At 39.7% G+C, this 27,391-nt stretch overlaps 2 protein-coding genes across 10 annotated transcripts in view; one reads left to right on the forward strand and one right to left on the reverse strand.

Moving 5' to 3' along the window:
- Positions 1-895: 895 nt before the first annotated feature.
- On the reverse strand, positions 896-21,996 carry csde1 (cold shock domain containing E1, RNA binding). 9 transcript variants are annotated; one of them, XM_015377838.1, is made up of 22 exons: positions 21,859-21,996; positions 18,857-19,494; positions 15,567-15,755; positions 14,789-14,987; positions 14,506-14,672; positions 12,506-12,592; positions 12,288-12,385; positions 12,129-12,210; positions 9,247-9,375; positions 9,032-9,157; positions 8,683-8,898; positions 8,421-8,588; positions 8,158-8,322; positions 8,012-8,023; positions 6,113-6,220; positions 5,809-5,987; positions 5,593-5,705; positions 5,382-5,501; positions 5,107-5,285; positions 3,797-3,960; positions 3,581-3,713; positions 896-2,157 (listed from the first exon to the last, which is right to left on the reverse strand). In XM_015377838.1, the coding sequence occupies exons 3-22, from the start codon at positions 15,723-15,725 to the stop codon at positions 2,110-2,112; spliced, it is 2,652 nt and encodes an 883-aa protein (XP_015233324.1). In that variant the 5' UTR covers positions 15,726-15,755; positions 18,857-19,494; positions 21,859-21,996; the 3' UTR covers positions 896-2,109. The 9 variants fall into 9 exon arrangements, with proteins under 9 accessions (XP_015233324.1, XP_015233326.1, XP_015233327.1 ...); XM_015377840.1 differs by lacking the exon at positions 15,567-15,755 and adding an exon at positions 17,299-17,554; XM_015377841.1 differs by lacking the exon at positions 15,567-15,755.
- Positions 21,997-25,473: 3,477 nt separating this feature from the next.
- sike1 (suppressor of IKBKE 1) overlaps positions 25,474-27,391 on the forward strand; it is a 5,513-nt gene continuing 3,595 nt past the window's right edge. Inside the window, exon 1 of the mRNA XM_015377823.1 lies at positions 25,474-25,837. Within this exon, the coding sequence (XP_015233309.1) occupies positions 25,679-25,837 (159 nt within the window). The 5' untranslated portion in view covers positions 25,474-25,678. The remainder of the gene's footprint in view (positions 25,838-27,391) is intronic.

Raw genomic sequence — 27,391 nt, forward strand, 5'->3', positions numbered from 1 at the left:
ACATTTTTTTCTTTTGGTTCCTTTAAAATCTGAAGTTTTTATCTTGTCCAAGAGTCTCCCATATTTTATATTGTGGAGTAATTCTGATTCACCACCATTTATATTTTATCCATTTGTTAAAGCCTCTCCGTATGCTGCATTGGAGTCACACTTCATTTTCCCTACAAGTCATACATTTAGTAGAGTTGGTCAAATTAAATGTGAAAGAAAAAAAAATATAAATGTTCAAACATTTGACAAACGTGTAGGAACATATATACTTCTTATTTTGTAGTAAACTTTATGAACGATTCAGATGTTTAACTCATTTATTCAGTTTCCAGTTATCTTTAATAGCTGAAAGATTTTATGCATACCGTTTTTGAAAAATGACCGACATACAACAAAATGCTTTCAAAGCCGTTTTTTTTTTTTTTTTTTAATAGTCCATTGGACACATTTCAATTATCAGTTTAGGAATATTGTTGCATTTAATTGACAAATTGTTTAACCTTAAGTCAAGTAAGCAGATCAGTAAGCAGATCAGGAACATTAGGCAGAGTTTAAGGTATTTATGACGTAACTATGGATGCATGAGAGGGGTTGGTTTTAGATTAGTCACCACTAGATGGTGCTGCAGTTCTTGGAGAAGTGCCTCAAACTGAGAAAAACACCAAAATATAACATATGCAGAAAAACAGAAATGCAGGGTTTGTTTTCCAAGAAAATGACAAAAACAGATTTTCATAAAACTTTATTCATTTCTTTTTCCATTCAAGCCCAATAACAAAGGACATGAGAACCTCCGTTCCTGGTTCAACTGAAAACCTGTTGATCAAAGAAAATTAGATCTGACAGCAATGTTATGTTCACAGGCACAACAGCTCCCCCTTTTGTCTCCAGAGAACAAAACAGATCCTGATTCATAGCTTTTTATTTTTTAAATCAGAATTCCTGACAGATAACCCATCTCCTTAAATTATGTCAAGTTTGAGCTTACACTCAGAGAGGGAAAAAAACAAAAAAAAAACAAAAAAAAACAAACGCACACATATACAGTATTCAACCCACAGGTTTGGGATGCATATTTGTATTATTTCTACTAGGGAGAAAAAAAAAAAAGCCACCCTAAGATCGTTTTGAATATTTTGGCGGTTGGCTGGGAACATAACGCATCTAATTTTTATTATTTTTTTTTTCCTTTTTGTTTGAAGTTTTAGGCACCTTATTCTTATTCAATATTAGCAGACCAAGTTTCAATAAAAAAAACAAAAACAAACAAAAAAAAAGACAAGCAAAATTATGTGCAAGAAAAGAAATAGTATAAAAGAACTGCAGATATAAGATGCCACAAGGAATTCTGCACCTGGGGAAAAAAAAAAAAAACCTTCTGAAGTGGAGCATGTGAATACCAAAAAGGCATCTCAAGGCTCTAGACTGGTAAATTCCTTCAGAGAAACTACTTCGACATTCACATACACACTCACGCCATGCTTTTATACTACAGCCTTTCAAATAAAGCATTTAAAAACTGCTCAAAAAAACCGAGCAGAGATGGATCCCCAAAAGCTCGCACATATAGGACATATGATCCTCCGCATGGAGGAGACATTGATTTATGCAGTTTGAAGGAAAGCATACATCAGAAAAGAAGCTTGGTAACCAAAGTTTCCACATGTAAAGGAGAATTGAGGAACAAAAAAGGAGCAGATTAACGACATGCCAACAATCATAACCCATCTAACCCATTCAAACTTACAGGTGCAGAATTCCAGATGAAGCAGACTTTAGAGACAGCCACACAGTCCTCATACTGACTTAGAGAGACAAGGCCCCTTAGGAACAAAACCTCCAATTCACTCTAATCGCTTCTAGGATACGTCACACACGCATACAGTCAGGGATTCCCACGTACTCTGCAGTAAGACACCAGAGCTCTTCATAGATGGGAGGAGGGGAACGTTTCCTTACATGTTGAAATGAGGGCAAGGATTACACATGCCAGTTACTGCATGCGTGTGTATATTTTTTTGGATAAGTTGGTTAACGAGCATCATGTCAAATCAGTTTCCCTTATCCCCTGCGGCTTTCCATAGGGACAGCATCCCTCCAAGGCTGGCTGTGTATTGCTCAGTCGATGACACCAGGCTGCCGAGTCTTGCGCTCCACACTGAAGCCCTGCATGAACGGAGAAACAAAAAGTCGAATTAGTTTCTCAAAGATTTTTAAAGTCGTAGGGAAGCAGCTGTTCTGAATTCTCCTGAGTGGTGCCCGACTTTACACGAGTGAATGTTGTGGAGGAAGGTTCGCAAGCAAGTTTGATTGTGGCCGGTTTTCCCTCTGGGATTATTAAAGTGTGTCTGAGTCCGAGTTGTCAGAAGCATCTTGCTAACCAGTTAGCAACTTAGTGCTAGCAGATTCCCAATGGGAAATTACATTGCGACCAAGTAGCACTAAATTGGTGAATTAAGGCCAATTTATGCTTCTAACACACAGCCTCTGCAGCCATCAAATCTGTCTGTGTGCGCACGACCATGCCCCCCGTGCAGATTTTCTAAAATCGTTGCGCACCTAAAAAAAAAAAAATCCTGCCTGTGTGTCGGACAGTCGCAAACCGGCTCAGACATCAAGAAGAAGTGCGCAGACAAAAAGCAGCTGTGATTGGTCCTTTGCATGCCTTTCCAGCTGTCTTCATAGATGTGTGGTCGTCCTTCTCGATTCAGTCCCGGGGCGCGCCATTTTTAAAAACTGAGGAACAACTACAACGAAAGGTCAATCAAGGAGGTTCGGAAGTTCAACCACTTGTACGATGCCTCAGACAAAATATATAAAGATGCCTAGGTCTCTACCAACTCCTGGAGGAAGATCAGTCAGTTCCTTGAGCAGGAACACGGCATTGTTGTTTTGGAAGATAAAAACTCCTGCCGGCGCCGCCAAAGTTCTGGTGACCATCCGCTGAAGTTCTTGCGAGTTCTCGAATAGGCTCCCCCTTGCGCTTTGGCGGGAAACTGCTGTGAGTCCCTAGAAATTCCAGACCGACGGTGCAGAAAAATACCAGCAAAACTGGTTCGCAACCAGATCCAAGGGACATTTGATGTGTGCGGATGCAGAAGTCTAATCTGGCGTTTAGCAACAACACTGTCAACGCTATCGACAGTGGAAACATGCAAAAGGAGGAGAGTTTTGAGTCGGAGGTCTTGGATGAGTCTCCTCCAGGTCCCTTAAATGGAGCGCTCACAGAGCTCAGAGTATTAAGTTAAAAGTTCTCTTTTCTGTTGTTCAATACAAGTACGTTTTAAGATAATTTGAGTTGAGAATATTATACTTTAAAGCGTCACTATAAGGACCTATATTTATGCTGCGTGCTCCCGTTCTCCCCAAGTACACACTTTCCTGTGTTCCTCTCAAAAACATATTTGGCGAGGACACAAGTCTATACTCGCGTTCTTGTGAATTTAGAAACGGCCAACAATTCGCTCTCCAACTATACACCTGTAACGGTCACCACTACTCTGCGAAAAGATTCTCATTTCAACCGTTGCGACTCTAAAACCCTCTAACATGCAGCATAATCCTTGCATTTTAAAGGTCAGTGACCCACCTTTGAATTGTCGGGACCGCGAGGCTGTCGAACGATGACCAGACGAGGAGCGCTGGCGTCATCCAGGGTGATGCTTTTCAGGCGGTTCACCAGGCGGTCGGGACGTGGCGTCGCCACTGGTTTGGGTCCCTCGCTGTGACATAATTTCAAAGCTTACAACCCAACCTTTTCACAAATTGCATTTAAAGACTGCATCCTCCAAAAGCTGGTTCTTACCTAACTCTGCGTACGTTGCAGGCGCTACATTTTCCGGTGCGTTGATTGAAGACCACTGAAAACTCCACCTCATCTCCGATCTGGAGCTCAACGCCGTCCTGCACTTCTTTAACGTGGAAAAACAGCTTCTTGCTCTCTCCCACCTCATATGTGATGAAGCCAAACTGAGGGAAAAAAAAGAATTTTCTCTGCATCACATGCATGAAACTGCATCTGGCTTAAGCAGCATCAGTGCAAAGTCTCCTGATCACACACAGAAAACACGTTAAACGCAAAACAGCTCCAATATAAGCCTTTTTACCCCGAAACAGTTCAGGTGAAAGTTAGTTCACGATAACTAGAAAACTTCCAGTCATGGTAAATGCTCTGAACCTGGTAACATGTGAATTCTACATCCAAAGGCTCCTCCCAGCCATTAGCCCAGCTAGCTGAATCAAAGCTGCTGTGGAAGAAATTGCCCATCATTAACAAAGGCGGACAAAAATGAGGCTTTCCAGATGTTTAGGCATCAATGAAAACTTTTTAAAGGCCGAGTAGTTGGGATTTGCCTGCAGCGATATATTCTGACCCGTTTTTAAAAGAAAGATATTTTATCTGAAGTCCTTCAGCTCGTCTACCTCGTGATGAGCTGTTGGATAACATATAGTCTACCTCATGCGTTACGTTTATGTAGTATTGTTTACATAGAAACAGGAAAAGTCAATATCTCAAGTACATACAGCTGCTGATGGATTCTTTGTAAGCAGCAGTAAAAAAAATTGTATTTAGTGTAATTTTATCCATTTTTAGTTCCATATAATAATCTCGATGAGATGAGAAAAAAACAATTATGTAAGAAATAAAGTCTGGTAATTTAATGTTAACTTATAATAATTGAACTTTATTGATCTCACATTGGAGATATTTACCTCTAGATCTAACACATCCCCTTGGGGAGCAGTGGGCTGCCAGTTTGCGGCGCCCGGGGTGCAGTGTGGGGTTAAGGGTCTTGCAGAGAGACCCAGAGTGGCAGTCTGTGGGAGTGGGGCTCTAACTCAGAACCTCAGGATTCCAAGCTCTATGCCCTAACCAGTAGGCCGCCAATCCCCACTCAACTACATGATTACATCAAACTGGATTTTAGATTTTTCCATAATCTGGACATTAATAACATCTGGTCATAAACTACTGTGATTATTTTAGCCTTATATCTCATTGTACACATTATCAAAACAAGTAATGAACATAAACAAAAACTTTTACAAATCCCTGCATCATAAACAACATTGTTAATTCCAGCGTGTAGCTAATGTATAATGGATGAACCATACCTGGTCTTTGACACACTCCACTGGAGCTCTGCGCTGAGGGATAACATTGCAGGCCATCTTCTGGCCGGTTTGGGACACGGTGCAGACCTGGAACTTAACATGCTCTCCCTTCTGCAGACAGTCTGCCTTGTTCGTCATCCCCATGATACCAAAGGCAAAGTTCTGCCCTTTTTCTCCACCTATAAATATAAGGGTATTAAGAAGAAAAACTCTACTTTAGAGTTGATGAATATGATGTGGGGGTTTCACCGTTGAATTTGTAACACGACACAGACCTTCCTCTGTGACTTCAATCAGGCCTTGGTATTCAGTCTGAGAGGGATCCACACTGCGAATGGGTCGGATGATTTTCCCAGCAAAAACTGATGCGCCAACATCCTCGCCGGTACCATTCACTAAAATTACAAAGGTAGTACGTTTATCATTTTATCTGCCCAAGTTTTATCCATAAAACGATTGGGAACCATTAAGAGGTCGACCTCTTACCTGCAGACACCTTGGTGACCTTTTCAGCGCTGACTTTGTTTCCTTTTCCCTTAGAGAGGGTATACTCCACTGTATCACCTAGCTCCAGGTCATCCACATCCCCACACATTTCACTGGAAGAAAACCCAAATACATGCGTCAGTCATTTTCTTTGCCTGTTTTTTTGTATTTTTTATTATTTTTTTTATAAAAAACCCTCCTCCAAAGACCACCTACCTGTAGTGAAAGAACACTTCCTGGTCGTGATTGGCTGTTTCAATGAAGCCAAAGTTATCCTTCAGCGCAGCGACAAATCCGTGCAGTCTTCTGGAGTTGGAGGCATTACGGTTGAGAACCCTGATAGAAACTGCACTCTGATGGCCCGTTCGCTTCACCTCATTGATGCAGAACTCAACCTACACCAAAAACATTTGTTTTACCATCCAACAGATATCAACTCTAAAAAGTAACTTTCATATTTATTTTGTTTTACATCTGTAAACATACCCTTTAGCTTATGTTAAAACAATAACAATATTACCTTGTCTCCAGCTTGAGGGTACGGTCCTCCCTCCAGGTCTCTGACATGATACGGCACAGTGAGCTTCACACCGCAGTCTTCATATGCAATTACTCCCTCTTCAGCTTCCTACAGACAGGGTGACAGATTACATTAGTCACTGTCCCTTTACATAAACGAGTCACTTTTCACGACTTGTTGAATAAAACCAAGCAGTTTCTTATTCGAAGACAAGTTTTTTTTTTAAAAGATCTTCAACATTTTAAATCATTAATAAAACCAGCTCAGGTGGGTACAAAAGCATTAGCTCACTCTGTAGCAGCAGTGTTTGTTAGCATCAGCCTGGACCTACATTGTCACGTTTTAACTAGAAACATGTCCACATAAAGCAACATAGCTGTAATCAAATAAATACAGGATAAATGCTGGAGAGCTCCTTCAGTGGCAGACTGCTGCACCTTAAATGCACCAGGGAGCGTCATCACAGATCCTTCCCCCTAGCAGCTGGAAGAATATTACCACCACTGTTCCCAACAACCTCAGTAAGTTGTTGCAGTTTCTACCGTAGTCAGTTAAATAACATGCTGCTGTCATTCTGCACATCTCTGATGTTGCTGCCATTTTCAAATATCCATTACTGTAAAAAGGTCCGTAGCTGCATATCGGTTATTTATTCTCCAGGTGCACAGCGTGTAACGTTGTCAGGGTGATTTGGCACAAATTTTTTTTTATGAAGGATAAATGATTATCTCTACAGTGATCTTTAATTATTAAAACACAGGACGTCTTGTTTATGTGTAGGAATTTATATAATTGTCCACTATGAGAAACATCTGGTTTACGGAAACTGGGGGGGAGGGGAGATTTTTTATGTGTTGATAGTTGACGAGGTGGGTGTATAGCTAATGCTGGCAGTGTGGGTCAGGCCTGGTGGTGAACGGCGCCCCTCCAGGTGAAAGAGACAATTAGCGTGAAACAGATCATCTCATCCCCAAGATTCATAGTAAAGACACTTGTTCTTTTTTAGTATTGGACAATACGGGGTTCATTTGATTTGGTGGTTTTGAACTTAATAATAATCAGGTGTAAGGACCATATGATTGTTTGTTGTTTTTGGTATTAAATTATGCCCAGGGCGGCGTAGGCGCCAGTTGCGTGACATGTTACAAGCATTTATACTGTAAAAACACTTTACAGTATAGTATTTTCAGTTCAAATGAACAGCAAACAGCCACAAGTTTACTGAAAGACGTTTACTTTACAAACCAAGTCTGCTGCTTTTAGCATCTTTAAGTGACTGGTCCTGCAGCAGCATTGTGCTTAGTTCTCTCCCAGCTTTGAAAACCTTAGTTAAACAGGTCAGACCATCCAGATCCCATTCACAGATTAACAATTATATAATTTCCTATTTTCTTTCTTTAAACAACATTTTAGTTTAAATCCATTTTATTTGCAAGGTAGAAATCACAGGGCTGATTATTAGAAAGCACCACGTATCTCTGCTGTTTTCTAATCCATGACCTACACATAGCTGCCAGATATATTTGAAATAAAAACACCTCAAACCCCTCCCTCTAAAAAGAAATTACAGCGCAAGAATTGAAAAACTACTATAATTGCTTATTTTCAATATAAAATGCAGATTTTTACAGATAAATACTAGGTTTATCAATGCTCTGCCGTTTACTACAAAACAAAGGGTAGGAAAAGAAGTAAGAAATAAAGCTTTTCTACAAATTTATTTTTAAATAGAAATTCAGAATTCAATGTAACTGAGCTAATATTAGTGGAGTGGTGAGATGGTGAAATAACTAAGGCATCAAATATAGTGTTAGTGAGCCAAGAGTTCCAGCCATCAACCAGGTTTTTCCTCTAAAGGACGTCCCTGTGCATGTAGCTTCATGCAGATTTCTGTCCTACCTTGTCTTTTTTCTAACCAAAGAAGCAAGAACAGGAGGAGTTCATCGAGGAAGAAAACAAAGACCAACATTAGAACTAAAGAAAAAAACCAAGGTGGGCAAAGAGGGGAGGAAAAACAAATGTTTAGAGGAGGTGCAGAAATATACCTTCTCCTTTCCCTTGGTGGGACTTGAATTCTTATTGGCGGCTGAAACCACCTCTTTCTCCACGACGCCCACAAACCGCTGCTCAGACTGGGTGTGGAAGGACACAGTCCCTTTGGGGAGTTTCTTAATGCGCACTGCGTGGTTTCTCTGAGCGGACAGCATATCCTGGGGACGATATTTGCTTAAGTTTTTTTTTAAGTGACAAACAATCAGAATGTACTTTTTTTTTTAAAAAAAACAAAACAGTTTCAGGTAATACATACTTTTGTGAAAAGCTTAACAGAACCTACAGGCACAACAGTGAACTCCACTTCATCCGAGATGTGCAGCTGGCTCTCCTCCAGGACCTCGCTGAAGTGGAAGAACATTCTTGCATCTCGATCCACACATTTAATGAAACCAAAGCCATCTCGTATGGCTGCTATCACCCCCTGAGAGAAAGGTTCGGTGGTTAGACACTTCACGTGATGAAACCACAAGCTAAAGCTCATTGTTGAGAGAAGGGAACAAAAAAAATAATCAAACCATTTCACGGGTCTCCTTGGTCAAGTCGAAGGTGTCTGGGAGGATTTCAATGTTTGTAGCCCTCTCTAGTTTATCTCTGCGATCGGTGGAGATGTTAAACTGAATGTGGTCTCCTTCCAAAAGAGTCACCTTAGACTTTGTGTCCTTCTCTCCGAAGGGAAGCTCCTTCTCAGAGAATCCAATCCTAGCGCTGATGCGTCCAGGCAGGGGGTCACTCTGCAAGGGGAGGAGGGATTTTTCAGCTTTGTTTTCTTTTTTTTTTTTTTTTAACACTATAAACCAAGTTAGTGAATTTTCACCATCTGTTACTGTTATATCATCCAATAAAAACAGCTTCTGTTCTACTTGCCTGATTTTTTGTGGGAACCTTAGGAATAACTTTAACAACAGTGCCTTCAAATTGCTCAATGCTTATATCTTCAAAGATGACAGTTCCCTGGGGGAGCAGGCGCACATCTGTAGCTACTTCCTTCCCCTGCAAAAAACAAACAGCATTCGGTTATTTAAATGAATCATCAAGCGGCAAAAGATAAAACCGCACTGTATTCATAAACAGGCACTTACATTTCTGTCTTTGATGGTGAACTCTACATCATCTCCCGCCTGAAGAGCCTCCAGGTCCCCCTTAAACTCACTGTAGTGGAAGAAGATCTCCTTCACCACATCTGCCCTCTCAATAAATCCAAAGGCCTCCTAAGTGAGAAGCAAAATCACAGGTTTGATGGCTTACATTTACAGTCTTCCCACAAACCAACCCATCTTTATTTACATAGCACTACTGCCCACTACAACGTCAACCCAGTGCTCAACTACTAAACTTGGAGCAATAAAAAACCACATCAGAATAAAATAAAGCAATAAAAATCAGAACAAAGATAACATTGCTGCAGTAATACGCCAACAATTAGAGTTTTTAATTATTCTGGACGCCTCCCTGGTGAGGTGTTCCAGGATACGGTGGAGGGACTATGTTTCTTGGCTGGCCTGAGAACGCCTTGGGATTCCCCGGAGGAGATGGGCCTCAGTCCCTACTGAAGCTGCTACCCCTGTGACCCAACCCTGAAATAAGGGTGTCAAAAGTATTGATACTCAAAAAAGTATTAATACTAAAACATATCCGGATACGATACTCATTTTCAAAAGTATCGATACCACTGAAAAGTGTTATTTTCCCTTTAAGTCATAGAATGAAGCAGAGAGAAGTAGACCTCTGTCCAAAATCCATCAAATACAGCTGACTCTACAGTCTATCTTTGACCAACAACAGAAATATGATGCCAAGTCCCCAGAAGCTATGAAAATAAACAAAGCTATGGCAGAGTACATATGTATGGATCGGGTTGCCATTTGACTGTGGGGAAATCTTAGCCTGGGTGCCAGTCAGAACTTAGTCCCGCCCACAAAGTTTGAGGTCGGGAAGTTCGGTCTGGCTCTGCTCCATAGTAGCGCGAGTATTATCGCCCACTGTCAGGCGATCCAATCAAATTGTCAGGGCGGGCTTTATACGATGATGGACAGATGACCAACAGTAACGTAATCAACCACGTGACCAATGCGCGCTTGGGTGACAACAATAATGGCTGCCGCTGGAGAGGTGAGTAGATTCTGCTATTAGGTCTGTTCTAGAAGATATCGACAGCAAATTAATTTTAAAAGAGGGACAGAGAAACGCGATCAAGGCTCATCTTATTATAGGCGTGCAACTGCACGCTTTGATTTTTGTGGACAACAACTATGCCTGGCTTAACATACGTCACGCACTCCGTTGCTCTTATTGGTTGTAGGTCTATCCAATTGAGTGCAGAGGCTTTTTTTTTCCTGGTTCGTTCGAAACACCCCCCATAATCACAGCTCTATGGAGCAGTATCAGACTCATATTCTGACTAGAATTGAGTCGGACTACGTCAGGCTAGGGAAATCTGGGTTCCAACAACTTATTAAGCAGCTAAACCCAAGGTATGCTCTTCTCTCCCAGAATACAGCATTTATTTTTGTTTGTTGACTGGTTTGGCTAGTTTTATTGTTATGTGTGTAAAGCATAGCCAAGGAAGGAATACTTAACTTAGTGTTGTCATTTATTTATTTTTTTTTAAATCAAGCTTTCTTAATATTGTGCACAGCATACGACCTGAAAATATCATTGTTTATTGTACTCATTTATTGTGTTTTATTTATCAATAAAAAATATTTCTTTTAAATGTTGGGGTCTTTGTTCTATCCTTGTGGGATCGAAAATAGTATTGGGTATTGAATATTTTCCTGAGTATCGGTATCGACTTGAAAATTTTAGTATGGTGACAACTCTACCCTGGATAAGCGGGAGATGATGGATAAACCTCAGATCACCAGATTTAAAAGCTCAAGGAAAAGGAGAGTTTCTTTAACAGATTTAAAATCAGCTAAGCTTATTGTAAAAAACACAGCAGCCTAGAAAAGGATTTCTATTGGTGGAACTTTCCCCAGGTGTTGGTGAAGATTCTCAGTCTCCATGTCTGTCATTCCAAAAAAAGAAAATTCAAAACAATCCACTTGACTTTGTTTTAAGATGTTTCCCTTCCCATTTAGGAAGCTTTTTCAATGCAAAATGTCAGGCATAGCATTGAGTTCGAGGTTTTATACAGTTGCGTATCAAAACCTTGTTTTTGTTTTGAAACCATGTAAACTGAAACAAACAAAGGTATTAGACTGACGGGTAGGGCATTGCAGGCTACCAAAAGAAGCTAAACTACCCACGTTCCAAAGAGGTGGACCCCGTTGTCCGTTTTCAATTTGCATGTTTTCAAAAGGATTTGATGGGCTACTGTATAAAACCTCGACCTCAACGCTATCCCTAACATTTTTAATTGAAAAAGCTTCTAGATGGGAAAAGACACGTCTTCAAACTTGGAAACAAAGTCCAGTGGATTGTTTTTAAGTTTCTTGTTGTTGGAACTTTCCTCGGGTTTATATGGCTACAAAAAGGGACAAGTTGGAAAGGCGAAAAGTGTGGCCTCCAAGTCTGTTGGGTAGGCCTCTAGCTTTTTATATCAACAGAATAAAATGTATCCCCCTTAATTTCCCTCCCAACAGATTGAGCATTTTAGCAGCAATTGTTGCTCAAGATGCACTGGCGAGCTGCCCTGAGGGTCTGTGCTTCATTGAGATGCTCAAATAATTAAGTATTAAACAAATTCCACAAATTTCATTCTGAACTAAATGGTTAGTCATTTACAAACATATTTCAGGTAGAAGCCTAAAGAAAACAGCTGATGGACAACAACTGTTTCAAAACAATGGGAACATGGGAGCCCATTGGTATCATTTAATTTGATTCTATATAAAGCCAGTATAAAATACTGAAAGCTTGTATATGATGCAAGTTTTTGGTTAGGATAGGTTAAAAAAAAGTTTTAGTTTCATGGATCCTTCCATCAATCTGTGCACCTGTTTCATCTAGTAACCCTTACCTTTGTAGCACACACCACACCCTGGCACCTCGCCTGCTTTTTCTTCACAAGCTGAATATTGCGTGCGCTCACTGCGCCGGTACTGAAACACAAACAAACAATTACTACAGAGTCAAGAGCATGCCATTAAGATAAACTGGATTTAAAATTCAAACTTACTGCTTGTTTGTCTCCATATAAAAGCTGACTTTGTCACCCGTCTCCAAAGGGCCACTACCCTCCACATCATCAGGAGTATAGGTCAGATAAAACACTTCCTGCAATGAGCAAACAGTGTTAAAAAGGATTGGGGAAAAGAAGAGCTAATTGAATGAAGAAGCATCCATGATGATAAACGTCTGCAAACAGAAGGGAGAAGTTTGAGCTGCTCTTCTTACCCCATTTCTCTCATAGCAAACACTGCCGGTGGGAACCTGACCAGGAGCCGCCTTCCCATCCAAGTTTGATGGGACAGACGAAACAACCTGTATTAAAAGAGGAGACAACTCAGCTGCAGGCCAACAACAAACTACAAATCACACAAAATTATTGAATCATATGGTTCAAGGACGGCACAAACATGTAATGATTGAGATCAGTTTGTCAGGAATGTGATTGCATTGAACCCGACTGTCCTTTGATACGTTTTGCAAGATAATGAACAAATCCAGGTTTAAAAAAAATAATAATAATGCTACGTTCAGACCGCATGCGATAGAAGCAGCAAAAAAAGCTTCTGCTGCTTCATTTTGTATGCTCATACATTAAGATCCGACATGCCTCAAGAGCATCCTTGATGCTCCTGCAGCGCGTCCAGTAAAGTGTGTACAGATGCATCTGCTGCTCCTGTGTTCAATAGCAGAGTGGCTTTGCCATATTTGCTGTTATAAGGGGTAAAAAGTAGTCTTACGTTTTTAAGTGAGAAAGTCCAGATAAAAAGTTCCTCTGTGCAGTTAATACATCAAGATTATTATCCTGACTTCAAATATTTCGCCGTCGGACCAACACAAAACTCCCGTACCGACGGTGCTCTGTCACTGGAAATCCCCTTCAACAGCAGCCTCTGGCCCGGTCGCCTCTTTGGGGCTTTCCGCTGCTGATCGTGGCGGCTTGAAGGAGATGTTAGTGCTTTTCATGTATGTAACCAGAATAATAAAAGCGAACATATTTTGCCTGTGTTCTGTCAGATGAGCATACCCCGTCAGACCAGCATACCTATAGTCAATAGGCATGCACAAGACGTCAGAGTTGCGTGTTATCCCTTTACTTTTGTACAAAAATAAACTAAAATACTGCAATGGGTGTGTATCCTTTTAGTCATATACAATAAAAAAGCAATTTAAGGTCAGATCCCCATGCGCTCAAAAAAACAACAAAAATAAGTAAGGCGTTCAGTTTATTTTTCGTAAAAAACTAAAGGGATAAACTGGTATTGACTATGGGTATGCTGGTGTGACAGAACACCAACAGGTTTCAATATTTTAAGTTAATTTAGGTGTTAAACTGTTTCAGAGGAGCAATTATATGATCTGCATCAGCAGTGCTGTGTCCGTCTCCCTGCCAGCTCCAGATCAGCTTCTCTGATTGGTTGATGTGGCGCGTCCAGCAGCAGAAGTTAAATTTTTCCAACTCCAGCAGCTGCTGCTTGTGAAGCGCCTCAGCTCATGAGGCGCTGCTTCAGCTGCTCAGATGTATCAAGATGCACAGCTACTTCTGCTCGAGACGCGCTGCAGGACCTTCTGCTGCGCCTCAATGCACGTCAACCATAGACTTTGCATTTAAACCACCTGCTTCTATGACTTCAGCAGCGTGCGGTCTGAATGTAGCACAAGTTAACACCTAAATCTGTTCAGCTTATGTCTCCGTGAGTCATACTGAAGGGATTAGGTCATCATTTTGTGATTTAGTTTTGACCGAGGTCATAAAAGTTCCCCAAAGAACTAGATCAGTTGACAGAATCAGTTCATGCATTAACCTTGAACAATTAGGTGTGTTAAGTAGGGATGTCCCGGTCGCCAATACATCCCCCTCAGTCATTAAAGATCAGCATTTGACAAAAAGAGTCCTGATTAGATACTAGTGCCAGGGTAAACAGACACAAAGTAGGTTTTGCAAGTTGTGATAAAAAAACAAACAAAAAACCCACACATGCTGGATACTGAAGCAGACCAAAAATATAAATCAAACAGGACAACAGTATTAAACTGTTATTCTAATAGAGGGCAATTAAAATCTGATGAGGTGGACATCCCATAATGCATGGGATTTAAAATGGATAAGTCATGTAAATGTAAGGAAAAGTCCCCCATATGCTTGTAGCGAGAAACGACAAAACATTTGATTTTCCTCATTAAAGCCGACAGACAATGACAACCAAAAATAAAACGGTGCTCTTAACTGGATGAATATAACCATGCAGCACAGTAAAGGGATAGACGTGCAGGTCTGGCCCCACCTGGCCCGAGATGCGCTCCTCTGGCAGCACTTCTGGCTTTATCTTAAGCAGCTTCACTGCTATGGGCTTGCCAGTGCGCCTGTCAGAGGATACCTCAAACTCTACATCATCTGAGGGCAGGAAAAAAAAAGAAGCAGATTTAGAGTAAAAGTAGCAAAAAAGAGCTTTTGATTTAAATGCAGGATTTCCATATCACTAGGTTTTCAAATTCGCCTCAGGTACTGACCTCCTATTTTGAGCTCCTGCAGATTGCCGTTGTATTGGGAGCAATGGAAGAAAAGACGAGCCTGGCGCTCTGAGCATTGGATGAATCCATAGGAGGTCAAGAGCTTCTCCACCACACCGGTCTCTCTAATGCCAGGCCCTGAGCCATTGGCATAGGCAGTATGCCCATTGTTATGAAGCATGCCTGGGTCAAAACTCATCTGAAAAGAGAACAAACTGTTAAATGCATTTGGCAGAGCATTTATATAAACATGTCCAAAAAGGAAAAGGGGTGAGGGAGCAAATTCAATGCAGTGCTTGATGCAAACTTAAAAAACAAAACAAACAAAAAACATGCAATAACATCAACATTTAGAAAATCTAATAAGTAAACTATGAAGAAAAAAAATAAGTAAAAACATGTTAGAACCAGCTGGGATAATCACTTCATTCAGTATATTAAGAACGATACAAAAAAATTCACACCGATTCAGAATACTTAGAATTCACACACTGAATATTCTGAATGTCATCATGCAAAAATAAAAATTCACTTAAACTGCAGTGGACCTTCCCACCAACACAGACGGTTCTAGAAGTTAATGCTGCTCCAGTTAGAGGGATCATATGGTTCATCTAAGCAATACCGGCCCAGTGACTGTGTTACAGCGCCATTTCAATAAAAGTCAAAAAGTGAACGCCACAATTAATTCATATTCTGCAAACCTCTACAAACCATGCTGTTAGCTGAGTTCACAACGGCAGCTCACAGAGCAGCTTAGTCAATGTTTCCCCCTTACTGATCTCTGATACAAAGGAGTCCGCTTGTACTTTTTACTTCCAGGATGAGGATGGCAAGAGACGGAGGAGGAGCGGGGTATGGGCATGGGGGAGGTGGGTGTGGCAGAGGCTGAGCCACTTTTGCGAGCAACAGGAGGTTCAGAGGAGCCCCTTTCCATTTCGGACACGGGGGATAAAGCCGCAATATGCTGTTGGAAAAGGTCACAGCTTTATACATGCTGAGCAATTTAGCTGAAATTATTGCCCAAAACAAATAAATGCTAGTTTATTGGACACCCCCTTTTTTAAATATATTTTTTTTATAAAGATTAACAGTTATACATCACTGTTCTGTGATAGGAAGATGTCTGATCGTCCTGACTTTGCAGAATAGACGAGGAAGGCCAACCTTGACGCCCACATTGTAGCAAATCTAACCTAAAGTATAAAAAAATGTTTAAAACTGTGGGGCTGATAAGTCTTTCCAAGCCCAGCACTGTCCATGCCACTATGCCAAAATTTTATGAAGGTCTTTGACTCAGTCTATTGCAAGTTGGAGAGGAACGTTGAATTTTAGATGCTGCAACAGCCTCACCTTGCTTTTGTAACCCCCCCCCAGAAATTAGCCCCACAAACTCACAGTATTATTAGATTGACGACCTTGGCTGAAACTCAAGCAAAGTAACATGAACTTTTAGCTGAAAACAGGCTGATAAAAGTTTAGTTCATACAGTTTTTTTAAATCAGCCTCCATCATTATCGCATTTTCAATATACTAGTTCAGCTATGGCCAAGTTTGACTGCGATACCATCTTTATGTTGTTAAGATTGTTTTTTTTAACCAACTCAGTGATATCACATCCATTTATTACACATGACCTCAATTTAAAAGGAAAAAGGCCAAGTATGCCTTAATGTGAAACGATTTTAAATCAGATCTAATCATCATTTGCACACAACTTTAATCCAAAATCGCTCATAAATTCCAACAAGTCCCTGCCAGCAGAACCAAGACTCCCTCTTCGGAAATACAAAGGCTTAAAATTGGACCTAAACCACAATAATAGAGAAACACAGAGCAATCAAAAGAAGTCCGATTAAAACCTGAAGGGCATTGCTGCTAATAAAAACAAAACTGAGGATGGAGAGTCAGAAAAACGCAGATGGTTCAAACAGCAGTGGATCTACGGTGAAAGAGCTGGTGATGGATTATGGGTTATGGAGGGAATCCCAGAGAAGCCTCTTTCTGCATTACCGCGATGAGCAGCTCTGGCTGAAACTCAAACACATGAATGTCCATTTACTGTGAAAATTAGGCTTTTTAAAAATATTTTCTTCAGTTTTAGTTATGGGGTTTAGTTATGGGTGAGCATTTCAGTTTATTTGGCATTTTCCAATCAATTTTCGTTATTTGCTTTCTTGATAAAGAGTGCAAGATCATGCAATCCAAACATGATCTGCTCCGAATGTCCACAAGAGATTATGCAGAGTAGTATATTTAAAAAATTTAATAACTGAAAGAAGTAAAATTAAGGCTCTCCTGGAATTGCAAGAAAGAAAAAAAAAATCCTTTAACTTTATATCTAAACACCCCTCGCCCTGCTGGAATATAATTCAGTAGAGGCTCGTCTTGGGAGTCCGAAACAAATGAAAGATTAGGCCATTCATAGCAAAGATGCAGGGCAAGGTGGGTGAATGGGTGTTTGATGGGGGTGGGACTCGTAGTAAAGGAGGTGGGAAGGTGAAACTTACGGATCGGCCATATGGCGACAGGCTGAGTCCCACAGGGGAGGTGCTGCTCAGGTCAGCACTAACAAACGCGGTAGGTGGCGACGCAGGCAAGGTAAACTCAACAAAGCCTTTCCAGGGGCTGCCCATATTTTCCCATAAACTTGAACCAAAGTTTCTTGAGCACTTGCTGAACTTGAATGCTTGTTTAATGTTTGCTTGATTTTTTTTTTCTTTCTAGAACAACTGTTAAGTAACCACCCAATGATACGCTGGATGTCTGCAATGGTGAAGAGAGGAACAAACATGACGGGTGAGGAAGAAAAGTTCAGCCGGTCTGCAGAGTGCCACTAACACACAAAAATATGATGTGGGCTATAACCCAAAGGGAGGGTTGGAAAGGCGAAAATTACTTAGGAAACGACTGAATAGGACGTTGATGCAGAGTTGGGTGAGAGAGCAATTCAAACATTTATCCAAACTGAATGACCAGCTGAGATTAAAGTAGCAGAAGGAGCAGTTCAGCCTGCTACTGCAGTGTTTTAGAAAAAGACTGCAAGTCAACGCACTTTCCAATGGGTTCTAAATTATGACTTGAAAGAACAAAAATCCTAAATGATCTAAAGCAATAGATCAACACAACGGAAAAGTTACCCAAAACATAGCAAAAAGTTCACTGAACCGTTCATACCATAACACTACCAGCAGAGATGGACGCCAGCTAAATATCATTCTCAGCTCTCGCTGGAGCATCTTTACACAAAACGGATCATCTCCACTTTGAAGTCCGACTATGGTTTTTTTGTTGGCTGGAAATTAACCACAGCTATTATCCAATTTTCCAAAGTTTATATGGCAGACATGTTCACAAATTTAGCTAAGGTGATTCCGCTAGATACAAAACAGGTTTTTAGCAGATTTGAATCCAATGGCAACTGCGGAAAAAGATTGGATAAACTTAAGTTTCAAAATAAAACTGCAGGATTATAAAGCAGTAAGACCACGACAAGTTTCATTTTTAACTAACAAGAGTGGGGATGAACTTAATGCCTCAAAGTTTTTTGTGCTTATTTGGATTGACACAAGCTTACTTACAGTTACTAATAGTAACCAAGCTAATAAAGGTTTTTTTAAACATCTTTACAATGATTTTATCTTCGTTAAAAAGATACAGCAAGCTGTCTCTATGATATCACCCAATTTCCTTTATGTAAATTATTACTGAGAGCCAATGACAGGACTACTGAATAAAAATTATTTAATTAATAATGTGATATTTTGCTGGCTAAAGTCGGCAAGGTCAAGTTTTGACCAGTTCTGCAGTTTGGAAATCACCCAATTTTCATTCGTGCCTCTAATATTGTGAAGGGGGAAAAAGCAAAATCAATGTCTGCACGGATTGTAAATGTAATTCAGGATTAAATGGTGAAGTAAAAAAATGCTCTGAAACACATTCCTTTAAAGTATCCATCCACCTAAATATTTCATTTCTAAACCCTAAAGTAATGGAAATAGCACAATAGGTTTGCATACAAATAACAGACAAAAAAAGAAAAAAGTAAATAAAAAGACCAATACTCACCTTTACGGTTTCTTTTATTTCAATTCTCTGGATCTTGATGACTTTGTAGAGCTTCTCACACACAGACACACAGTTTAACACATGCACACTCCTGACAAGTTTCTGGCACAAGATCTAGGTGGTTGCATAAAGTAAGAAAAAAAGAAAAAGGAGAAATCTAGCACACGAAAGGCAGTTGCAGGTGCAATAACACTGCTTAGAAAAGTTATAGAGAAAACAAAAGGAGCAGTAGAGAGAGACGGGTAAACTATGGGAGGGTACTAGCAGATAGCAGCCCACGTGAGTCGGCAGCGTAGTTAGGATGAGGAGGGCTAGGAGCAGCGTTGGGACGTGTGCTTTGTCAAAGCTGTTGAGTAGGCACAAACTTCTGGTTTCAGATCAGTTATCTTCTTAGAATATGCTTGGGTATAGGATTGCTTCTCTTTCACGTTTCAGTTGGGCCGATGTGCGTGTTCTTTGGTCGTTTCAGGATTTGGTTTCTCGTGGTTTAAATCCTTGAAGTGATCCTTTCCCCCCGTCGTTGCTTTTGCGTTGCTATTTATTTTGATCTGGGAGGTTTGTCTTCAGTTCCTTTAGTTGTGATCTGAACTTGAAGCAGTTGCGGATGGTACAAAAATTCAGTTCGGTTTCACTTCATACTGTTGGGAGAAAAAAAGGATTGGGTAAGAGGAAAATCCAGTTGCTTTATTTAAAAACAAAATAGTTTTAGGGAAACTGAAAACTACAGCTGGTAAAATGTGAACTGCAGGTCATCTAGCAGAGTAAATACCCTGATTAATTGGCAGGTGTCATCAGTTTGTGATACTTATGTTTTTCTTGCTGCACTAAATATATTTTTTTTCATCTGATATCTCACAGGTGAACAATACGATGCATTTGACGTCTAGTGAAGAACAAACGATAGACCCTTTTTGACGAGGGACAATTATGACTCAATTCAATCCTGACTAAAAATTATCCTTTATATTGTATGGACAAAACTTTCTCTTAATAGTTAACATTTTTAAAACCTATAAAATAAAGACTGAGACAACACGGATGAGGACTGCTTTATTTTGTAACCAGAGTGTTGTTGACCTAAATACACTGCTTTGTAAACACCATGACTGAACCGTCCTGCGACACTTGAGCCCCAGACTGTGTCGCAACACCACAGATAGGCTACAACTTGAGACCATAACAAGCTTTAAGATGGGTAACATGAAGTTTAACGGGCTGGGAGAAGTGGGATATTGAGAACTTTTAGTAAACATTGAATAAAATCTATTTAGATGAATTTAATGCCACCAATTACAAGGCACTTGGGACATTTATTTATTCAACAAAGAATAGTGAGATATCAGCAAAGGAACTGTTACTGGTTAGTTAGCTTTATTGTACCAAATAAAAACGTGTTTCTTTCATTCTGAGTGTTTTTATTGAATTTCTCATAGAAAAACTTCTGTTATTTTTTCTTGATATATTCGGGCCAATTGGCGTTTCTTGTCATTACATTTACACTCATTTTTGCCATCAAAATATACATGTTTTTTTAAATGTTACAGCGGTAATAAGGTCTGGGTGGTATGGATTCCAATAACACTATTGGCTTGAAATTTTGATTTTCAAAGTATTTAATTGAGTGCCCTATAAAGTGTTAAAAAGGTCATGAGTTAAGAAGAGAGGATAGTTCTTCAGTGAAAAGAAATTGGAGCAAATACACTTCCCATGTAGAAACAAACAACATATATTTATGATAGGGGAATAAACTGAAACATCGTTCTATTAGAGAACAAATTAAAACACAACTCAATCTGTTAGCAAAAGGCCAGGGCCTGAACTATTCCTAGGCCCCAAAGAAAAGCGCTCTGACAGAGCCAAGCATGTGACTTCCTGACAATCCGCTATCCTCTGCTGGAACAGCAGCCATGGCCTGAGCCAACACGTTGCAATATGCACGTCACATCCAGGCTAACCGAGGCTAACAAGCTCCACTGAAAAACACATGGAAACGCCAAATACCCCTTTCAATACTGAATAAACAGAGAAACAAAGTTAACATGGACGGTTACTGTCGTCTTGCCTGTAATAAATCAGCATGTCGCTTGCATGTAAATCCAAACAGGCTTCGGGAGTGTCCCACTCTTAAAGAGATATTTAAACCCCAATGAGGAAAATATGCAATAACGCGATTGTTTTTAAAAAGAAATGTATATATATTTGGTAAAAGTAAGACATAAATTAGGTTTTCATGGATTTTTTTCGTATAGAAAGATTAAATATACGTTGGGGTTTCAAGGTTAGTACAAAATGTGACCTGGAACTTAGTAGAGGACTGAGCTACAATGGTGTAATCCCACATCTAGTATATGGGACAATATATCCATATTATGATGAATAAAATATTTAAGTGTAATTACAGTGCAGTTGGATTGAAATAAAATAAGGGTAAATATACAACAATTCAAGCTTGGAGTTGACGTTGTAAGGCATATGATAACCAATAAAAGTAGTGGGTCTATTAAATTAACGTAATAGTTTCTTTCTTTCTTTTTTTTTTTTTTGTTCTGACAGCAAAAAGAGGACAAAACATCCTGAAGGCTAGCGGCACGAGGACTGGAAAACAAAGAAAGTACGTAAGAGCCGCAAGCACACTTTTACGATTCGTTTTACTTATATTTTATCGAGTCGGACATAGTTTCGATAAAATTAACTATAGAATTGATATATAGGGATAATTGCGAGCATGTTTATTGAAGTTTTCAACAATGTCGCTGAGCCCTTCTTAGAGCTAAGCGGCTAGCGACGGTTAGCTCTAGCATGCTACAGTGCTAACTGGCCCGTTGTGTGAGATTTACACCTAGGCTCCCCCACCCAGGCCCAACGTCTGCGTTAGCGGCTAACGATAGGCACCAAGCTCATTCCGAGCGGTTTGTTGGCCGATAAAAAAAAAATATTGACATTGTACGTCTCAGAATTACATTTTACAGTTCAATGAAACTTAAATATGTATAAAAACTTACCCCAACAGCTTTCAGCACTGTCACCAGCGCCGCTAGAAGCAGCACGGCACATTACGTAGTGATTAGGGAGGCGGCTCCCGCGATATTTGACAACATCAAGTTCCAGAAAGAGTAGTAGATCTCTCAGCTGGCTCTGAAGTCTCGCGATGATAGACAAAAGGCAACTAAACGATTGCTTTGTTGGTAAAAATTGACCTCAGTCAGATTAAATATTAGAACACAAGTCTGAAGTCGTGTCGCTGTATCAGTATGAAATCTTTTTATAAGAACATGTTATTCCTTAAACCAAAACCAACCTTATTAAAATACTTTAACGTTTTAATACCTTTTGATACATTCTTGATAGATCTCATTCTGTTTCCTATATTCTGTAAAACTTTTAAGTTATCTTGGGCTAAGGGTGTAACTTTGTGATAAAAGTTAGTGGGGACAGTCTAAGTGTGGAGGCTGATGGACCTACAGTTACTCAACACACTTTCAATAGGCAATAGGTTTGTATTTTCCAAAATTGAGCTCAAACATATATTTTTTCAATGCTATCCTATTGTTGAGAACACAAATAACCAAATACACTGATATTTATATTTATGGGTAGTTAGACATATAAAAAAAGGATGAATATCTGTGGATTCTGATGCCAACAGCAATACATCATGCCTCCCTAGTATGCACACAGTTTCAGTTTCATTCATCCATCCAGAAAAATGTGGATTGGTTGATTGGATGTTTTCCCTTTCAGTTACACCAGTGATTATCCTCCTTCAAAATCAACAAAATCAAATTTAGAAATTTGTCCCACTTATTGCTGAGAGCCAAAGTCTATTGAAATTATTGTTGGGGACATGTCCCCACCAGGCCAAAGTTGGTGGGGACATGTCCAGTCCTTCAGAAAGTTACGCCTGTGTTTTGGGCCATCCGTAGGAGGCATTAGATATTGTAAAAAAAGGCGAGGTAAGCTTATTCAAACCCATGAAAGGCTCGAGAATCAGAACCATGCAGGGGCTAAGAATAAGAAACCACTGGATAAAGGTATTTTAATTTAGTCCTTAATTATAAAGAAAGAAACAGAACAAAAAAGAAATACAGTTTCAAAAAATACTAAGCTGATAAATGGTGGGTTTGGAATAGGGCTGGAAATCCTGAGGTTGTGGGTTCAAAATCCACTCCCACAGACTGCCGCTCTGGGGTCTCTGAGCAAGACCCTTAATCCCTGATTGCTCCTTGGGGGTGGGTTTAATGCAGAGAGTGAATTTCTCCAATGTGGGATCAATAAAGTTCAACTTTTTTTTTTTTTTCTAAATGAACTGATACGTTGATTAGCTTTTGTGTTTACTTGAAAAGCTTCAATCAAACTTTACAAACTGAATGAAAATTGAATGCAACTTTCCTTTTATATTTGGTTTCCTAGAAACACTGAGTTAACATTTCTATAGGGACTCGAGTGATTGAAATGGCTCACACCTGACAAACATGTTTAGGCCCAAAGTCATTCATTGGCTCGAGGCCCTGGTGTTTCTTTAATTGGGACATTTAAGGAGACAATTACAATCCTTTAATGTATTATTAGAGAAAACCGTAGATAATTCCTTCAAGCATGGAAGTAAACTGTTTAACCTTGTGATGCAAATCAAGTCTAGCCTAAAATTGTTATGTAAGTTTGCGTGTTTTGTGACCAAAGACAATAAAACCTTGTTTGTATCAAGCTAGACAAGTTTCTGCTCTTTCAAATCTTTGACCTTGGATACGTTCACTGACTTGTAGAAAAATGTAAGAGTTGTGCGTAATCAGCTTATATAAATTTTCCGACATGCTTATCGCTATTAGGGTTGAGAGGGGTGCTGGTAGTAATCATCATATTCCCTATGGTAAAAGACTCCATAATTCAAGGTGCACATATAAACTAAATGGAGGTGGCCTGGCCTGTAAATGGAGCCTTGAGGAACCGCATATGTGATCTTGAACTGACCATAAATATAACAGCAAAATAAGACATAGTAGCCTGCAATAATCTGCAAAGTGAGATTTAAAAGAGTTAAGCAGAATATCAGGATTCCTCAAACTTGTTAACTTTATTAATCAGTCTGTTATTAAAAACTTTGTCACTGCAAAAATAAATAATTCATCTTGCACATTTTATCATGCAAAAATTCATGAGAGTAGAACTTTTTGTTCTTTTAAAAATGATTAACCTTTTGTTAACCTCAACCATAGCAAGATATATTCAATATGCAGTACGGTCGAACCTTTGAAATACTGATTTTATTCTGTTTGTTTTTTCATAAGGTGTCCTGTCACACAGAACTGCAGTTAGTGTCAAGTTGCAAAGGTGAAAAAGGAAAGAGAGAGAGTAAAGACTGTCTTTATTCAACATCTACGGTTTACTGATAAAAAAAAGCTTGATTTTCTACTAGTACTGGTCTGCTTCTGCCTACCCATAAGGTGTGCTTACCCAGCAGTCTCAGCACAGACTCCCAAACTTTCCTCTCTTCAGACACATCCTCCAGCTGCTCGGGGTTATCCACTGTGCCTCCAAATGGTGTGTACCTAGCACCTCCTAAAGGAGGCGTCCAGGGAAATTCTAAATGGATGTTTAGAACGTTGCATTAGCTGACTGCTCTCGATGAGAAGAAGATTTGCAGTCTCTCCCTGATGACTGAGCTCCTCTTACTATCTTATCTCTAAGGGATGGCCCAGCAACACTGAGATGATAGTTCATTTCAGCTTTTTGTATCTGGACTTGTTCTTTCAGTCATCATCCAGCTTTTATGAACTGCCACCTTAATGTGGTGGAAGAGTTTCAGCACTCAGTTGAGCCCAGAAGCTTAAGTGCCCCTGGTGGGTTCCAACAAGGCTAGCAGGGTCTGGGTGACAGATCAGACAAGGGGCAGTTCGAAAAGCAATTAAGAAGACAGAGAGCCCGGACAGATATTGGTTTTTAAATAGTTTTTATTCAAAAAGATGTTTATTGATGATAAAAAAAAAAAACAATATGACAAGCATATCTCAAAAGATAAACCAAGCTAAATCAAAAATATGCACACCCTTTCTTTAGATAGTGTTGAAGTTTGCTTCTGTAAGGCATTTTATTACAAAGTTTTTATAGTAGGAATAAATCAACTGATAGAATAAAAAAAACATCAATCATTCAATATTTTAAAATATATATATATATATATATATATATATATATATATATATATATATATATATATATATATATATATATATATATATATATATACATACATATACATAGATACATACATACATACAAGAGGTCTATCATATTGACCGTGTTTATTTTAAAGTGATCCACTAGATGGCAGTATTCTGTCAGACAAAATAAAATATATGTCAAGAAAGAAGATTACTGCGGCATTTATGTAGGTCGGAGTTGCCAGCAACACGATATATATGTTGTCGAAATCACATCACGACACTCGTGAACTAACAAGGCTAATTCATACTGTGTGTTTTGTTCTTCTGGATTCAGAAAATGTTAAATGTGAGAATTCTCAGTGCGTAAAACATCGATATACACCTTGTTGTAAGATTTTCCGAGCTATGATGTGCATTTAAATGCAGCACGGTTGAAGGCAAGGGGATGCGGAAGTGACGTTAGGTTTTGCCTTACACGATCGACGAATTTGACAACAAAATCGGTTTATTTTCACTGCCTACGTCCAGTTTATCGTTTGTTCAAAATAAACGTGATCTGCGCTGGTATGAAGACGTTCATATGAAGACGTCTCTGTCTCTCCGCTGACGGTTTTAAAGCCACTCTCTTACGTCACCGAACCAACTTGTCGGTTTGCTGTCAATGGCCTGCACTTTTGAGAAAGTGTTGTGCGATGCGAGGACCCTTCTGGAGAGATTGAAGGATCACGACACAGCCGCCGAGGGTCTGATAGACCAAACCGGGGCCCTGGGACTCCGGGTGCAGAGCATGAAGGAGGTGGGGAACGCTCTGCCTGACAAGGTAGGACCCGTCCGTCTGATTACACGCTGTCAGTACACATAGAAACCACAGAGGGAAGGATGGAAGCGCCTGGTTTTAAGGGGAGTGAAGTAAAATGAGGAAATCTGAAAATGATGCTGTGCAAATTTTCATCTTATACTTCCTCGATGAAATCCAGGATAAAAGGCAGACTTTAAATGCTAATTTTTTTTGTTGCTTTAGAAGCAGGTGAACAAGCACACAAGTACAAGGAGGTTCTCTGATAAAATGTAAACTATATAATCTTTTTTTTAACCTATATACAAAATCAAGAGTGTAACTTTGCGATGAAAGTTGGTGGGGACACTCTAAGGGTGGAGGCTGATACATCTACAGTTAGTAAAGTCTAAATATGCAGATAAGTCTGCAACACAGCGAGGGATGATGGACAGGCTTGATGAAGACTTTAGTGTAATATTTTAATTGAGGATTCAATCTTTATTCAGGATTTAAGCAGAATATTATTAGTAGTATTGGTAGATACAGATTTTTTCCTACAAATTAGTGACCTGGGAATCTTAGTCCTTTCAGTGTGGTGATTCTGATGCATTCACTGGAAAGGTTGCAACAATGTGATGGAGAAGATTCCCAGTCATCCAGGTCATAGTCATTCCAAATAGTAAAAAAAAAAAAATTCCACCTAAATTTGTTTCCAAGTTTGAAGACATTTTGATTCCCATCCAGGACGCTTTTTCGAATAAAAAAGTCAGAAATAGCGTTGAGTTTGAGGTTTTATACAACAGCCTAAAAACAAATAAGTTCTTGGTCCAGTCTATAAAGGTCCAACATTTCCACCTAATGACCCCCTATCATCACAGACATAGACCAGTATTTGGTATTGCAGGGTTAAGGCTGAAGGCTGATTTATACTCAGAAACCAGGTCATCTGCGTTGCAGTGAATGCAATGCAGGATGCCTCTGATTGGTCAAATCTACATCCACTCTATACACATTTCCTGTCTGCTACCTTACCGGCTTGTTTTGTTTGTATGACCACCATTGTGGAAAATGACTCATAAAGATGGACCAGTAGAAGAGTGAGGAGAGCGAGAACACTGGAACCCTTTTTCCACCTGGATCCTCGCTCTTTTCACCCTCATGTCCCTCCGTTGTTGGACAAACTTGCCCCGACTTCCTCACCGCCTCGGCCGTATCTAGACCCACAGCTAGTTCATGATTGTCCCTCTTGCGTTGTGGCGTGGAATAACTTAGCGCAGACCACGCTTCAATACTGCTCATTAATCAGAAAAATCTGTGACAAGCTCACTACGACACACTGCTGCAGGAGTATAACCAGCCCTTAACAGGGGTGGAGCTGTTCGTCTGATTCAATTTGCACATTTTCTAAGCCAAAAAAGGCTTTGTTGGGCTACTGTATAAAGCATCGAACTCAACACTTTGTCTGACATTTTGAATTGAAAAATCTTCCTGAATGCGAAGCAATACATCTTAAAAGTTGGAAACAAAGTCCAGTGGATTGTTTTTTTTTTTTTTTTTTTTTCTTTTGGAAAAAGTTGCAACAGGGCTCTTTTCCAA

The sequence above is a fragment of the Cyprinodon variegatus genome, unplaced genomic scaffold (assembly GCF_000732505.1).
Source record: "Cyprinodon variegatus isolate N-32 unplaced genomic scaffold, C_variegatus-1.0 Scaffold159, whole genome shotgun sequence".
NCBI classification, from domain to species: Eukaryota; Metazoa; Chordata; class Actinopteri; order Cyprinodontiformes; family Cyprinodontidae; genus Cyprinodon; species Cyprinodon variegatus.

What these genes read in the sequence shown, in the direction of transcription:
- csde1 (XM_015377838.1), bottom strand. Translation starts at nt 15,725, where the DNA reads ATGGAAAGGGGCTCCTCTGAACCTCCTGTTGCTCGCAAAAGTGGCTCA. An exon ending in TTTGCTATGAGAGAAATGGG is followed by an intron (nt 12,386 to 12,505) that starts GTAAGAAGAGCA and finishes TGCTCATTGCAG; the next exon opens with GAAGTGTTTTATCTGACCTA. An exon ending in AGGTTCCCACAAAAAATCAG is followed by an intron (nt 8,899 to 9,031) that starts GCAAGTAGAACA and finishes CTCCCCTTGCAG; the next exon opens with AGTGACCCCCTGCCTGGACG.